At 34.3% G+C, this 17,537-nt stretch overlaps 1 protein-coding gene across 5 annotated transcripts in view; it reads right to left on the reverse strand.

Annotated features, from left to right (window-relative positions):
• Positions 1–1,914: 1,914 nt before the first annotated feature.
• The window catches only part of KIF13A (kinesin family member 13A), an 80,281-nt gene continuing 64,658 nt past the window's right edge, over positions 1,915–17,537 (reverse strand). For 2 of the 5 annotated variants that reach the window (XM_081326162.1, XM_081326160.1), the window contains 7 exons: positions 16,997–17,074; positions 16,016–16,060; positions 15,249–15,360; positions 13,446–13,582; positions 12,883–12,987; positions 5,821–6,856; positions 1,915–3,379 (listed from right to left, as the gene is read on the reverse strand). In XM_081326162.1, coding sequence (XP_081182288.1) covers positions 3,102–3,379; positions 5,821–6,856; positions 12,883–12,987; positions 13,446–13,582; positions 15,249–15,360; positions 16,016–16,060; positions 16,997–17,074 — 1,791 coding nt within the window. In that variant the 3' untranslated portion in view covers positions 1,915–3,101. The remainder of the gene's footprint in view (positions 3,380–5,820; positions 6,857–12,882; positions 12,988–13,445; positions 13,583–15,248; positions 15,361–16,015; positions 16,061–16,996; positions 17,075–17,537) is intronic. The other 3 variants (XM_081326164.1, XM_081326163.1, XM_081326161.1) reach the window with 2 other exon arrangements.

Here is a 17,537-nt window from a genome sequence, read left to right on the forward strand (position 1 = left end):
CTTCCAAGAATTCCCTAGTGGTTTTTTTATTATTTTATTTAGCTTGGTTTAGGATGCTCAGTTTCCCACTTGAAACTATGATTGAGTCTGTTCATGTGCTCCGAGATTAAAGATTTTCATCCAACCCTGACTGCTAGTTAATGTACCTGGATGCATTCTGCTTGTCTTCTCCCTGTCCTACATAGCAGCCACTACAGTTCTTACATTATATGTTGTAGATTTTTCTTTGGCTGTTGAGTGTTTGGTTTATATGAGAGGCTTTGGAGAGCTTTAGTTTGTTTGTGTCCTAGTGATGGGTGATGTGTGGTTGTAATAGTCTGCTGGTTGTTTCTAAGATGTTTTTGATATATGGTAGTGTTATCCTTTTCATAGCTTGTGTTTGCTCAGACTAAAGCTCTTTGCACAGCTCCTTTGCTCAACAAGATTCTTGCTATCAGTACATTGCTAGATGCAGATTCCCAGTGGTTTTCCTGGCAAAATATATAGTGGGAGAGCAAAGGACAAAGCTACATGTTAACCAAGTAGCCATATAAATTTAAAAACATGTAACTAAATAAAAACTAAATGATACTGTATTTCATTGTGTATGGCCATGCCAAAAATATTCAGAGTCGTCCTCTGGATATGGAGTAGGCTAGATGGGTGACCACAAAGAAGTGTCTTTATAATAACAGTATCCAGTTTACTTTATGCCCTTTCCACAAATATGTACAGTATATGGCACCCACGATGTTTTTCAGCATCAGATTAAGAATACTAAAAATACTGTTTTTAAATGGCATTTTTATAGTTGTAACATAAACCTCTAGCTGAAACAAGATTTCTCTCCTTAATAATTGCATTGGTGCCAATTGAAATTGCCTATACAATAATATATCCCATTTATAAAATTAAGTGACCTTCTACCTGCATATACCAACCATTCTCTCAACACACACACTTTTCCCTCCTTCCTTTACAGTATTCAGGAGTGGGAATAGCTGCAGTGAAAATGGAGATGGTACATAAATGAGTGAGGCAAGAAGAAAGGTAGATAAATAAGAATAGAAAGACAAGCTGTTTTTAAATGTTATAAAAATGGTTCTGTTCACTAGACAAGCAACTGGCTATAACCCTCAAAGCTATCCTTGCTTTTCAGGAAAGAAATGTACCATCACTTGTACGTCATGCTTATACACAACTTTTTTCATAGGCTATTTATTAGATATGTGAAGTGCTCTGATGTGGAAGAGCAGCTGCCTGTGCCCTTTAATGCAGCTGTATCTTTTTTTTAAAAAAATATGTTTATCTTCCATTGCTACATGTAATCCTGGGAAAAGATGTGGAAGTTGCAGACAAGTGCTATTGTTTGTGCTCTGAAGCACCCCTGTAGAATCACACCTAAAGCAGCTCACAATCCTAATATTTATGCATACTGCAAATTCTAATCTTTTTAATATTGCTACAGTGAATAGGACTGAGACTTGCTTTTTCAGAATAGAACAAATGATTATCACCAGTTCCTCCCATACTCCTTTGATGCTGATAAGGATCCTCCTTGCACTTTTCAAGTGGCAAAAGGAATAGGGAAAATTGGCAAAATTACTTTCCTTCTCTTTCCACCAGCAGAAATCCATAATTTTGGACTCAATTCAATAATTATGTATGATCAAGAAGCTTTCATGTATAAGCTGAAAGCTACCTGGTACAGAAGACCATATGCATCATAATCAACATGAAGAATGATTATTTTGCAGAGGGGATTGATGAAATTATCAATGAATTTACTTTACGTCTTTAATACTTTATCTTCTTCAAAAAATGTTTCCAGACGTGTATAGAATATGCTAAACTTTGAATTACTGAACAGTTTAGTTAATAAAATGCTGTGTTACAAAATATAAAATCAAATAAGCAAAAACATTTATAAAAATCTGAAGTAAACACTCTGTATTCTAACACAAATGTTCTGTACCAATTAAATACAGTATAGCAGAAATAGAATATAAATTACATTCTTTACATTAATTGCAAAATACTAGGAGTTAGCTTACTATACATATAAATCAAACAGCAGTAGCAGCAGTTTGCCCATAAGATCCCATTATCTCAATTACTTTCTAAAAAGTGAAAACTACAGCAGGCCATTCATATTTCCTTTTTCTTGAACCATTTGCTACTTTACATATACCCAACATAATATCTATACATGGAATAATTCCCTAAAACCCTCAAAGCATAATACAAGTTCATATAAAAATATATTTACAGATAAAATCACCTCAGAACATTTTATCTAAATCTTGTCACATAGCCAGCAACAAACAGTGCATTTTTTGTACTTGTGATGCTGTACTGCTATTTTCTTTCTTGTGCCCATGTTTTTAAAAAGCAGTAATACTGTTCTTGCACCTAAAATGCCTAGTTGGCATGTACATACACAAAAATGCCATATACACATTTAGGCATTTTAAATATTTCCAATAAATGTCAAGTTGACACAGTGGCAGGCCCATAGGAAGACAAAACATAAAATCAAAGTGAAAACAGTATCTTCAGTGTTCATATTAAACAAAAGACATATGGTAGCATGATGCCTCATATTAATCTCTACAAATATGGCACCAAGCTGTCAGTTAAAACATATACATACCCATTAAACCATGATATAAACAGCATGTGTATTACTCTTAATACAAATTCTTTGGTAATTAACATGTTGTAGGTTTTCCCTCAAGATGCATATTTGCATCCCGTGACCTTTCCACCCAATAAAATATTCTGTATAAAATGTAACCCAATTTGTTCAGTAACATTCAGTAAAACTCACAGTTTTATCTACAAACAGTGCATTGATATACATCCATTCTCAATCCAATTGAGCTCAATGGAGTACATATCCAGCTTATGATATGGGATTGTACTCTAGTGTGAACCACATTTGCCTTTCAGGTAGGCAAATGATACAGTTGACATAGGTTGTCTATTTTTTAAAAAAAAATCACAGAATTATATCTGTGATTCAAACATTCAATTACATATTAAAACTACAATTGTTTTAAAAATGAAAACTGTTTTTCCCCCCAGTGACATGTGCAGCAAGTGCAAAACCAAAACCAACTTCAGTTCATCCAAGATTTCCTAATCTCCTGTTTTCTAGAAAAAGCAGAAGCTGCTGCATCTCCTGATTGACAGAAGGCTTCTGCTCTGAGAGACGATGATCCTTGAAATGTTGAACTCTTCAACTTCTCCACATTGGACAATACCTGAGATTGTGAAGTTCTACTGCGTAACTTTACTTGAGCTGGTGATTTAGCAAGGCATTCAGGACGAACAAATATCCCATGTTGTGGCTTGCAATGGAAGTACTCTCTGCCTTTTACAGTTCCATCATGTTTTCCTTAAAACAAATACAAGTTAAATTATCACCTTGTTAATGCTGCAATTTTAATAAGAATTAGATTGAACATCTGAAAATTTATAGTCAGAGGAATTTATTTCTAGAACTATGCAAATATTCATTAAAATATTATCTTCTCTGGACTGAGATTCCCCAGCTAAAGGAACTTTTTTTGCGAATAACTGTTTTGGTAGATAGTGAATTTATCGCTGAGGATGTCTCTGTGCAAGTTTATAATTCACTCTACTAAGCCAACATGAAAGAGCCAGGTTGCCATAGCAGATAAGAAGTGTCAACCTTAAGTAAGAAAACCTGATTTCTAGTCCTCTCTCTGGCACGAATCCAGCTAGTTGATTTTGGCCAATCACTCATTCTCGCAATTCTAGGAAGAAAGTACCAGCAAGCCCGTTCTGAAAATGTTGCCAAGAGAACTGCATGTATATGACCATGTAATCACCAGAAGTCAAAACTGACTTCTATGGGTTTGGGTTTGGGTTTTAACATAGCTTTTAACTATTGTATTATATCGGGCATAATTATTTAATCTTTTTTAACTTTTGTACTTTGTATTTTGATATTTATTGCCCTGTACACCGCCCCGAGTCCTTCGGGAGAAGGGCGGTATAAAAATTTTATAAATATAAATATAAATATATAAATATAACAAAGAGATGAGGGTGTCCTCGAGTAGCAAGTTTCCTTCCTCTGGCTCCAGTGCATGAATTTGATCTGAGAGAATTAATTCCTCAAGAATTTAACTGACTCAGGGAAGGAACCTTGGTGGAGCAGTGGGCTAATGCCTCCTTCAGTAACACCAGCTGCCTGCAATTAGTGCAGGTTCGAGTCCCACCAGGCTCAAGGTTGACTCAGCCTTCCATCCTTCCGAGGTAGGTAAAATGAGGACCCAGATTGTTGGGGGCAATTAAGCTGACTTTGTAATAATGCCGCTTGGGGTGTGTGTGAAAGCCCTAATAAGCAGGCATACATAGAATGAAGGCTACTGCTAAGCTTGTAAGCCGCCCTGAGTCTTCAGAGAAGGGCGGGATATAAATGGAATTTAAAAAAAAAATCCAGTTTAATGGACTAACTGGTGAAAAGGAGTGCCTACTATTCAGAAGCAGCCTTACAAGCCAATATTAGGAATGTTTTGAGGACTAACGTCTTCAGCCACTAAAAAAAAATGGAGTATTACAGGGAGCAAAGATGCCTCAAACCTGGAAAAGAAGCCAATATTGCGTTATTACCAAAGGAGGGTCGAAATGTCCTGAGGATAAAAAAAAAAAGCTTTAGCTCCCTTTTTGTCAGTGAGTGTTCTGGTGAGCCTCCTTTGGGCCTTTGATTCTTTTTCCAGGACCTTTGATTCTATTTCCATTTCTCTAGGCCAGGGGTAGGCAACCTCGGCTCTTTTATGACTCATGGACTTCAACTTTCAGAATTCCTGAGAGTTGAAGTCCATGAGTCATAAAAGAGCCGAGGTTGCCTACCCCTGCTCTAGGCTTACTAGAAGTCCAAGACAAAAGAAAAATGGTATTTCCCAGTCTTCTAACTCTGTTTTGCTAAAGAATATCCTTCACATAAAACAATTATTCTGACAATATTTTGCATTCAATATCAAGTCATTATTTTGACATGCTGTCAGGGACTGTATATTCTACTGCCCAAACAAAAGAAAGCATTGGCATTTTTGTAGCAATCAACTGTTATGGCAGCCTGTAACAATATTTGATACCTTTTGCACTCATTTAATCAGCGATCAGGAATAATCTCACATATTAATTGTCAATAATAAAATGCAATATTTGATGTCAGATGTAAACTTTTAAAATTCATATGATCAATTTTGATTAAAATGGCAAAGAAAATCAATTGCAAATTCAACTTAAATTTAAATTCTAAATTAGAAGGTATAAATGAAGGTTACTTTTTTAAAAAAAGTTTGCAGCAAATTATTTCTTAATGGTTAAATAATTTAAGATAACCCATAAAATACATTTTATGTAGCAATGAATTGTTGCACCTAATATAACAATGTTGCTGAAACTAAGTTAAGGTTTGGTTACCATCTAGTGACAAAAGGAAAGATTTGGTGGGGGGGGGAAAGTATTATTGTTATTATATGTACACATCTGTGTGTATAAGAAAAGCTCAAGATAACTTCAATATTAAAAATACATTTCCTAAAACATGACACCATGCAGAAGAGACCATGATTACAGAAGGATGGAATAACCAGGCTCTTAAATTTCAACTTTAAGTCACTTTAAGTCTATTTTCCACACATTAGTCCTCAGTTATTTTGATCTTCATGGTGAAGAAAGTTGTGATGTAAATCAATGAAAATAGTATGTTGCTAACATCGCATTTTTTGATTGTCTGATGTTGAAATAATTAATATTACTAAATAACTGGCTGGTACAAGATTCTAAATAATGAAATCTTACCCATTTGAATGTGTAATTCAATGCCAACCCAAGTACCAGTTGAAAAATCCACAGGACCAATGTATCTTACTGTGCCAGTCTTATTATCATCAACGTATACTTGCTCGCCTACTGCCAACCAGTAAGGATGTCCTTCAGAAATAGTATCTTCAGAACTTGGGGCATCTAAATGACTTTTTCCAACGAAATCTCCTGCTGGGAGAGAATCTGCACACTGTTGGCAATTGGAAGACTCTTTTTCTCTGGCTTTCAACAAAGGATTTTCACCACTACTTGACAGGTCGTATCCCACCACTGTGGATTCCAGATAGCTCAAAGTGCTATCTTGGTCATGAACATTTTTTGAGAAAGGTATGACAGAGTTCATTCCAGCTACTAATGACTTTTTTTTTCTGTTAGAAGTTATACTTGTGGAACATTCAAATTCTTTTGCATCATCAACACCCATGAATTCTGTAAATGCATGATCCTCAAAAACATTTGAAATGTGCTCAACTGTTGCTTCTCGAGATGGAAATTCAATGTCATGTTTGTTAGAGGAATCCAAAGAAGAACACTGTAACCTTGGAGCATTTACATTTGTGCTTTCAGACCCTTGAACTTCTGTTGCTAAGGCACAATTTCCTGTGATTGGCGATACCATTTTTTTACATTTAGCCAAGTCCCTTTCTGACTCTGGAACTCCTTGGTTTGATGATTTTAAAACATGTGTTAGGTGTGCTACAGAGTAGTCATTTGAATCCAAATCCCTCGTTTGATTGGCTAATTGGTCCGTGCTTTCACTACATGGAATAAGCATATCCGATAAAGTTGCATTAGAGGCACTATGAGAAAAGTAGCCACTTGTAATACTGCTTGTGGTGGGGCTACGAGATACTTCTTTCTCAGTAACACAAGAGTTTGTACAATCTCCTTTAGTGGATAACCATTCCTTATTTTCCAGACTAGCATTGTAAACACTGAAGTCAGCAAATTCCACAGGCACATAAGGTTTCTTGTTATTAATCTCCAAATCATCATCTTCCTCAGAGTCCTGCTAAAGGATAAGAATAAGACATCAATACTCCTACATTTTAAACAAAGGAAACGTAAGTCATCAATGAACAAGGGATATGATTAATGCCTAAGTAAAGAAGTTACTGTGATATTGTTTAGTTAGCATGCAGTGAGAACTTAGTGTAATGCTTCAACAATTCTAGTAATCTTATCATTTCAAAACTAGTAATTTATTATATTAGATAAAACAACATGAATAATAACTATTTACTTCATTCATAATTATATTGGATTGTAATTATCTCAAACTATAAAAGGCAAGTATTACAACTGATTTAATGAAAAGGTTACTTTTGTTAATTTTATTATCATTAAATGCATTTAAAACTTTGGATTATGGCCGTTTCCAACATGTAGAATCAAGAGAAAAGCACAATTTTCTTATATTTTCATAAAATTATAAATGCCTATTATATGAAATGGAACAAAATGAAGCTCATTGTAAAATATTTACATTGTGAACTTTCAAAAAAGTTTAATATATGTTTGAAATTCTTTTTATCAATAACAATAGTGGGTACTTCCCCTTAAATTCACTTCTAATAAAGAATAACTTTTTATCATACGTTAGCCTTGTTACAATGAACTAGGAAAATAATGCTATTTTTCCAAATACTAAAAACTTCCAGGCATGAATTTCATTTTATTTTACTTTAGTGGAACTTATTAGTCTTATTTTTTTAAGAGCATCTGCTATTCATATTATTCTCACATGTGTTTTTTGTATTATTATTGCTATTTACAGTTGGGATCTAAAATGCTGTATAGAGCTTATTCAGAAAATGGCGTGCATCCATCAAGATGATTGCTATTCTTTCAGTCTGCATCATACTTGTTTTAAAAAATATCCATTCTGATTTAACAGTTTGCCAGGATGAATCAGATGGAATACAGTATGGTTTAAGAAAAATGAACATGAAGATATGTGGTGAAAAACTAAGTTCAGATTCTAGCATCTAAGAGTTTGAATAATATCAAGTTCTAATTTAACGTCTATTATTTCATTCTGATTAAGCTACTATCATAATATGGGTGTTAATATCATTCTCTAAAAATACAAATCTGTTAACTGCATAGATTTGTACCTATACATTATTTACTAAGCTAGCAACACAATAAGAATTGGTGCTGGAATTAAATGAAAACAAGCAATTAACTATCACATATAACCATTAGCACAAGTGTATCAGGATGCCATTTATATGAAATATGGAAAATCCAGGAAAAAAAATCTAATATAAATGCCTACACCTTTTTACAACACACCCATTTTACCACTTTATGCCCAAATGTATTTTGTACAGAAGATCACAGTTTTTAAAATCTGAATTATAAAAGGAATGCAACGAATCAGGCATTCCTAAAACTATAATATTTAATGGGTATTCAGATGCTAGAAAAGCTTCCTTTTTTCCAATGGAATTTTGTTTTGCAGTTTATAGTTTCAAAAGCAATGCACCCTCGAAAAAATATTTTGCAGTGCTTAAGAAAAAAAGTCTTATTTAAAACATACTCAGTTCCTGGTGAATACAAAAATAAGACCTAGCAGTTTTCTGGACAACAATATAAATAGTCTGCCATTACCTTCTCCCAGGTTAGTTCTTTCAACATCCTAATTTAGCTTACAGTGTTGCTCAAGATGCATGGGCTTCAATTTTCTGAATTCCACAGCATGCTGACATGCATTAAATTTGCCAAGGCTGAAAAACACTGGCCTGGGGCCTCCTAGTTCTGTCCTATCTAAGTACTAACTATGAGAACCCTGGTGGTACAGTGGTTAGAACGCAGTATTGTTGGCTAACTCTGCCCACAGCCTGGAGTTCGATCCTGATGGGCTCAAGGTTGTCTCAGTTTGACTTCCAGCCTTCTGAGGTCAGTAAAACCTGGATTGTGGGGGGCAATATGCAAACATTGTAAACTGCCTAGAATGTGCTATAAAGCACTGTAGAGCAGAATATAACTTGGGGTGGTATATAAGTCTAAGTACTATTGCTATTACTAACCAGAACCAGCATGGTTAGCTTGGCTAGGTGCTACCATCTAAGCTGCCCTAAACTGAGATATTACTTATTATGGCACTATGCAAAAGATCAGTTGCTAAAAAAACTAAGATTATATGAAACAGTGTCTGGCAATTACCAAACACAGGCAATCAAGATAAAATGAATGTTCACAACTGTCTTAAAATAATGTGTAATTTTTATATGGCTTTACAACCCATCATTATTGCAAGGAAATAAAAATCTACACAAAAGCTTCTATAATGACAGAAGACATAAATTATACCTTTGGCCACCAAAGCAAATTACACCCAGTAATCTATGGTTTAGACCCAGAATTTGCATTGCGGAGTTATTCTTTGTTTCTACAACATCACTGTGTATTTTTGATAAATCAGCAGCAGCTATCAACTGGTAATTTTCATAGTATTGATGCTGTTAATTATAATCTCTAAAGCTCCAAACAAATTTGCCTGCCTCAATATGAAGGCACTACTGTTAAAGAGACTTTACTGCAGTAGTTCAGATATCTACTACTTGATGGGCATGGCAGATACAATCCCAAGCTAGAAGTTGCATTTATATGCTGTGTCAGCTTTAGGAAAAAAAGTTGACTTTCTCTTCCAATCTGGCCTTTTGAACAGGATCAGTAATAAAGCTTAGTTAGTTCTTCTTTACTGGGTTTTAACTATTTTATATTTTGTTTTTCTCTTGATTATTAGCTATCCTGAGTGTCCTATAAATTGCAGGCTGAGGCAGAAATTAAAATAGTAGTGGCCATGCTCTCCTCAGATGGTCGTTTAAACTGCAGGAACAATTTTCAGGGGGACTTAATAAAAGTGAAGTGAGAGATCATTTTTTAAAAAAATATTTAGTTCACATATTAAGTTATGTTTAAAAGTCTAAAAATATGTCCTTTTTAAAAATTTCCTAAATTTATAAGTTTTTTTTTCTGCAGAGAGCAATGCAAATAATGTAAATTAATTGTAAGTTGCTGTTTTTAATTAAAAACATAATTTGAATTAATGGCCAAATAACTTTAGCTAAATGAATAGAATTGGCTGCATATCCAAGAATGCTCAGTTAATTTGTTCAGTAGATCACAATACAATAAAACCTTTGCAAGATCTGAAACTACTTTTATACACTTTAATATCATTCAGTCACTACTGAATCTTCTGTTGCTCTCCAGATCTCAGTTCTCTATTATCACTGGGAGGGGATTTTTGTTGTATTTTTTAAAAATACATTATGATTGTCTTAAGGCTTAAGCATCATAGATCTTGTGCTGTTTTCTAAGGCAGCTTCAGAAAATTAAAGCAACGTTCTCTAGTCAACAGTCTTGCTACCAAGTGATTTTTGGACAATACTGATCACTTTACCATGATTAGTATAACAGACATTGCTATTTTCTTATATTTCCAAAGTTACACATTATATCTATCGATTTTAACTATCTGAGCACGTCAAAACAACACCATGTAATCTGAATACAATACTAGACTCCATTTTGGAAAATGTGTCAGTACTAAAAGTAGTTTGAAACAAACATACTGGCCAAACTTCAGTCATACTGTTATTAATATTTATTTCAATGTCTTAGATCCAATAATCTATAAAATGGGCTCACCATTCAATAGACTTTTTAAAACTAGTCCAAAATGGTCTAATCATTTCAGAATCTTCTTGTCTTATCCTTCATTAGCTAAGTTATCAAAATACAATATATCCAATCAATGTTCTGGAACAAGGGGAAAATTCCTGGCAACTCTCTTCTACTCTGAAGAATCCTTCCAGAGAAGAAATAAAAGCCAGGGGAAAATTAGTTTTTGGCAGCATTGTATCAACAAGACAATAAAAACCCACACGTTTTGTGCATGAAGAAAGTGGTTGTACTTGATAAAAAAGTACTGAATCTTGACCAAGATGTTATTTGATGAATGCTTTTAAATAAAAAGGGAACTAGGCAATTTGTGGTATGGGCTATAATACTTAGCTATCTATAAACCTAGTATGACAATTTAGGACAGTGGCTCTAGATGAATTTAAGTTACACTAGATGTTTACATAATTTATCTAGATTTTAACATGTGTTCATTATTACCTTTGTTTGAATGTCATAGGGATAGTACTCATAATAGTTTGCTGGTGCACGCATCAGATTTTTATATTAGTTTAAGAATAAAGGGTTTATCAATATTCATACCACTGAATTGAAATCTTCACATGGAATATTCAACATATTTATTTATGAAATTTAGAAGCCATTCAACTCCCATAGGATTCTGGATGGCTTACACTAAAAACAGAGAACATTAAAAGGAAACCTCATAGATCTCAATCTTAAATTGCAAAAACATGGCTATATAACAAATGGATAACCTCGCTTGTAAAAATAACTTTTTACTGTATTGCTGCAACATCTATTGGGCATTTTATATTCAGCTTTTACTTTCACGTTAAGCATTATATTCTGAATTACGATGCAGAAAAAGTAAGCATGGCTAGATCACTTCAGCTAGAAACTGGCTTACAAATGTAATGGGAAATATAGGTAGTCCTCAGCTTATGACCACAATTGAGCCCAAAATTTCTATGGCTAAGTGAGAAATTTGTTAAATGAGTTTTGCTCCATTTAATGGCTTTTCTTGCCACATTTGTTAAGTGAACCACTGCAACTGTTAAGTTAGTAACATGGTCGTTAAGTGAATCTGGCTTCCCCATTGATTTTGCTTATCAGAAGGTTGCAAAAGGGAATTAATTACATGACCCGGGGATATTGCAATCATCATAAATATGAATCATTTGTCAGACATCTGAATGTAGATCACATAACTACGGTATGCTGCAATAGTTATAAGTATAAAAAATGGTCATAAGTCACTTTTTACAGTGCCACTGTAACTTCAAATGGTCACTAAATGAATTGTTGTAAGTCACAGACCACCTATAATCATATGTATGCTATAGTCCTCAAACCCCGGTCCGTGAACTGGGCTGAGCAAGTGGCAGGCAAGTGCCCGAAGCTCCATATTTGCAAGCAGTGTGCGCAAAACCATCCCTCCACCCTCCTGCCACCATGCCGGTCCACGGAGCTGCAAAGATTGGGGATTGTTAGTATAATACTTTAAGATAATGGAATGCAACTGAAAACATAGGGCTAGGATTTCTAAACAAGGAAGAGTAAGCATTTTAAGCATTCTGGAAGGAAGTTTAGAGTTGATAAGCCTTAAAACAGATTTGCCACAAGTTTTCTGTTTGTTTTCACCAAAAAACAGAATTGGGAAACCTCTCAAATTCCAAAACACTAAACAAAAAGTTCCTGGTCCTCTAGAGCAAAGGTAAAGAGGCGAAAGAAAGGACCTGCTTCTTGAAGGACTTTTCACTTTTCCGTCTGCCCCATGCCCCACATCATCCTTTATTTGGTAGAGTCCCTTGACTTTCTATATAATATTGTCAAGGAATTAAAAAGCCTGTTGTGGAGAACAGAGCAGGAAAATCTATTTTGTCACCCTGTTATGTGTGTCAAATCTGGATTCCGCCTTCTATATTTTATTGAGTTGGCCCATGCACGCACGAATGCATGCACATATACATAAATGCACAAATGAGTGGCAAACCTGCTCGTTACATGCTTTTAATACTAACTGTGCTCAGTCTAAGGTAAGTTATCACTGTCCATTAAGTACTCTGAAAATTAAAAATGAAAAGTTGTAGAACACTGATAAAAGTTGAAATCAGTGCCAGTTTTTCAGGTTTCAGTCCTAGTGGGGGGGAAATGAAAAAAAATCTTTAAATCTTACCCTTTTATATCCCTTTTTAAAAATGGAAATATTATAAATAAATGATCAACCTAAAACATCAATATATGGATTTTGTCACTTTCGTAAGCACCACCATGCAATAAAAAACACTGTATACATGCATTTTCCCTTTATAGCTGCAGCATAAATGCTTATTTAGAATGACCACCAGGCTTTAAGTCAGAAATGAATGCAACACTTACAGTCTTTGCCTCTTGTATGCTATTGAGTTCTAACGGCATGCTATTGCCATTATTTCCTGACAGCACAACACAATCAGCATTATATACCTGAGATGATGACATGCTCTGCAAAGGTTAAGATACACAAAACATCACACAAAGAAAACACTGACACTGAACCATGCATATTAGTACAACACAAAAGGGTTCTTGTTCTCTTCTTAAAATAATCCAGGCATGACAGTTAAATTAATTGTAGAAATTCATGCAAAACGAGCTTTGACTTTAAAAACATTATTTCAAATACAATGATACAATATGACAGCTCAGGTTAAACATTTATACATGCAAACATGTTTAAGCTAAAATACAAGACATGCAAGAATGTTTGCCAAAGGCAGGTGACACAGAAATAGTACCCCATTTAATAAACAGACCCAAGTTTTAAGACACAATTGCAAATGTTTCATATCATAGATACAAGCCATTAGCTTCTTCCTAGTTAAAAATAATTACTATCCACATATAAAGTCTAATATTGCTACAGAATGTTGCTAAAGTCGAAATTTCTTCCTACTACTTACCTCTTTGGTAAGCAGAGGTTGCGTCTCAAGAGAGGCCTTTTTGTTCTCTTCTTTTACTGGCATTAATGGTTTGAAAAATTTGGGTGGTTGTGGAGAGAAAGCTTTAAACGGACTGATACCTGATGTGTGTAGATTCTCTGATTGCAAAATAAAAACACCACAAACATTCATTATTTGAACATCCACTGAAAAATGAATAGGCAAATGCTGTGAAAGGCAAATAAAGCTTCACAAAGTATTTAGTCCTGAGTTTACTATTCATCACAATGTCTCTAATGGTTTTGTTCTTGAACTCACAGCACTGTTTATTCAGAAAACTAACAGAGGATATTGAATGAAGCAGGATTATTTACATTTCATAGGATTCCTTGGAATAGATTCACTAATCCTATTATTCATCCAATCATTCTATTTTAAAGAAACACCTCTCTTTACTTTCATACGGCATAAATATGCATTCTTCCTATGCTTCCCTTCTACAGAATTTCCCGCTGTAGAATTCAGAGAAATTACTCTCTTTATAGTAATGTTATTATGCCAAATGCATTATGCACTAATGGCAAAACATAGAATAATTTACTAAACAATGAAAAAGGTTTGAGGTTCTCAAACTCAAATGAATATGGAGACTGCTTTATATAAAATGTGCTAACCAATGGGGTGCATTCATACACATTGGAAAAGCAACAAATATAATAATATATAATTAATTGTAAAATAAGTAAATTCTTATATTAAAATAACATCATTGGTGAATATTAAGAACAAAAATACATTGCCTACTATAAAACAGTAAAATACTGATAAAGTTAATGAAATAATAAAAAGGATTTTTTGTATTTATTAATTTAAATGATCACCTTTTGTATCTATTTAAATGGTCACCAATAGATTGTCTTTTACCATTTCAAGTGCTTTAGCAAAAGACTAGGATAACAGTGATGAATCCTTTTTATTATCTCACTAACTTTATGAGATAAAACTGTTAGTACATAATGCCTGGATGATGCGTTTCTTGGCTGGATGAGCATATGAATGTAAAACTTCCCTTAGTTAAAGGCATAGTTTAAGTATTAGTCCTCTGGAGTCCTACTGATTGATTTCTGTACACATAAAAACAACAGATTTAAGATCAGAATATAGTAGCTAGAAAACTGGATCTAAACCAGAGATGGGATATGGAAAAATCAAATACAGAACTTGAGAAATCTGAAGGAATAGCAATATATCAAGGTAAAGTAAGAAATAGGGCTATATACCACTTAGGATTCAAAGAAAAAAGACACTTTGGAGTATCCATGCAATATCTATTTGCAACTCCTTACCCCAAATGTATATTTTCCTGTCATTGTGCTGGAAGGCAGCTACACAATCTCAAGAAAATACAGCTGATTTTCAAAGTTGCAGACTTATGCTAGGCTAGGGCAACACATCTGCATGTTTTAAAAGACCTTTTCAACTTCGAATCTAAAATCCTGTATGATATGGCTTTGTTAAAAAAAACAATTGACAAGTAATGACTTTCTATGTTTAGCAACATTATTTCTTGAAAAGGGTTCTCTATTAAGGTTATCGAGAAAATCCTAGAAAGACAGATTAATCTGGGAATTCAGAGTGTCCTAAATCTGCAGCTGTGCAAAAGATATTGTTTGCTTAGATTACAACAGTATAAAACTTATCTGGCCTTTATAAGTTGCACGTGAAACAACTGCAAGAGCATTTATATTCCACACTATTAATTTCTCTTTCATTAGTTTATAATTTCATCAATAGCCCAGTAAATGAAACAAAAGAAAACCTTACCACTGTTATCTTTCTTTTTATGAGGTGAATCTCTTGGCAAAGTACCATAACATGATATATCTTGATAACTAGAAGAACAGTCTATGACATCTAGCTGGCCTTCCAGCCAACCCTTGTGATGTACACAAAGAAAAAAAATACATTAATTTTCATGTACAATAGCAACATTTTCAGTTGCTTTCAACAGAAATTCCTCTTTCCTATATATTTTCTACATCACTGGTGGTTTGGGGCATTATGGCATGTTTTATGATTGTATGGATTTGGAGCAGTTAATACAGGGTCCCCAAGCCCCAGGCCATGTTTGAGTACCAGTCCATGGCCTGTTAGAAACCAGGCCGCGAAACCTACGATAAACTGTATATGCGAGGGATCTAGGTTGTGCATTCCTCCTCCCCTGCCCCCTGGAAAAATTGTCCCGGATGCCAAAAAGGTTAGGGACCACTGAGTTAATAGTGATTAATATTTATCATTATCCCAACCAAATGACAAAACCTGCCTACCTAGCATACTTGGTACAATTTACACTGTAGTTATCTTTATAATTTTTCCCATCAATCAAGAGAAAACAAATTTTGTTGAACTTAACATTCAGATTTCTTTTCTACTCACTGATACCAAATACTTATTCTAAACAATCTACATTTTTCTAAATGTTGATATACATGATTTTAAATGACATCTATATAATCCTGTATTAAAAATGAAGAAAAAAAGGATATTCATATTTTCAAAAGTACTAAATATATTGCCAATAATTCAAGTACCTTATCTTCATCACAGCCAGAAAGATCTAATCGACTAGAAGATACCTAAAATAACAATCATAACAAATTTTAATCTAATGAATATTATCAACCTGCTAAGTTACAGTACATTCCAAGGCTATCTACCACCATGTTTTGACACATTTGACACATGATACCAACATCCATAGCAAACAAATCTTAAATCTACAATTTATCATATATTTATAATTGGTTTTTCTAAACGCACTTTTCAGTGTATCTACCAAATAGTTCTTGAATTTATTAAAAATACAACTGAGATTTCCAAATGTCTTTTTAAAACATTTAGTCAACTGACATGGACAACCACTGAAAGAAAGATTGTAGGTGGCTTAGAAAGCAATTTATTTTAGAGTTAGGGGGAGGGAAATTTCCTACTACTTATCTTAAACCATTTTTCCATTCCATAACTTAATCCGGATATTAGCAGGACCACCTTTCTACCCAATGCCCATCCTCTAAGAACGAGCAAAGTTAGTATATACAGGTACCTTCAACTAAACAACATGTTATGGGCCCAGGAGGTATGCTTGTCCTCTGAATCAGCACTTTCCCTAGGATCTGTATCCCAAATCTGTTGTAATTCAGAAAGGCTTCAAAAAAGCTGGCAGACACTGGTTGGGGGCAGTTTGTGGACCAGCTGGATGAGATATAACTGAAGTTTCTGTCTTTCTTGTGCATAGATGCTTTATCCTTTTTTTATTCGTTATTACAATGTACTTTTAATCCTCTGTAAGCCACCTTGAGTTGCTTTGTGATCGGGCAGACATAAAAACTGAGTAAATAAATAAAAATGCCCCAAATAAAATTGTAGATTGCCCCAAACAACTAGCAGAAATCTACTAATTTTACATTTCCGGAAATGCCCATTTATTACACAGTGTGGATTTATACACATTTGATTACAACATTAGCATTTACAGTAATACAGAAATGCAACATCTTAGAAGATAATCTTACATTATGAACATTTGGTGTGCTAATACTCCTTTGTAGGTGTCGAGTCTTAGCAGAAAGAGCTTCTTTAACTGTCACCGCCTGTGTTAAAATAAAAGGAACATGATGAACTCCACTTCCTTTAATAAAAAGGTAAAGGTAAAGGCTCCCCCGCACATGCGTGCTAGTCGTTTCCGACTCTAGGGGCCAGTGCTCATCTCCGTTTCAAAGCCGAAGAGCCAGCGCTCATCCGAGGACGTCTCCGTGGTCATGTGGCCGGCATGACTAGACGCTAGGCAATTAACCAGCAATATTGTATGTTTATGTATCTATTTAGAAATAAGTCTCCATTCTCAGTACATATATAAAGATTGCAACTTAAATCACATTTCAGGATAAATAGGAGCTACATTTATTTATAAGCATGCTCTTTCTTTGCTTTTGCTTAATCCAGTGATAACCATCTTTATTATCTCGAGATACATCAAGGATCAGTCATAACTTTACAAATGTATTTCAAAAAGTAAGTTTTTAAGGTGATCTGCCATCCACCTAATTCCAGAAT

Source organism: Vipera berus (assembly GCF_964194415.1).
Source record: "Vipera berus genome assembly, chromosome: 3".
Classification (NCBI taxonomy): Eukaryota; Metazoa; Chordata; class Lepidosauria; order Squamata; family Viperidae; genus Vipera; species Vipera berus.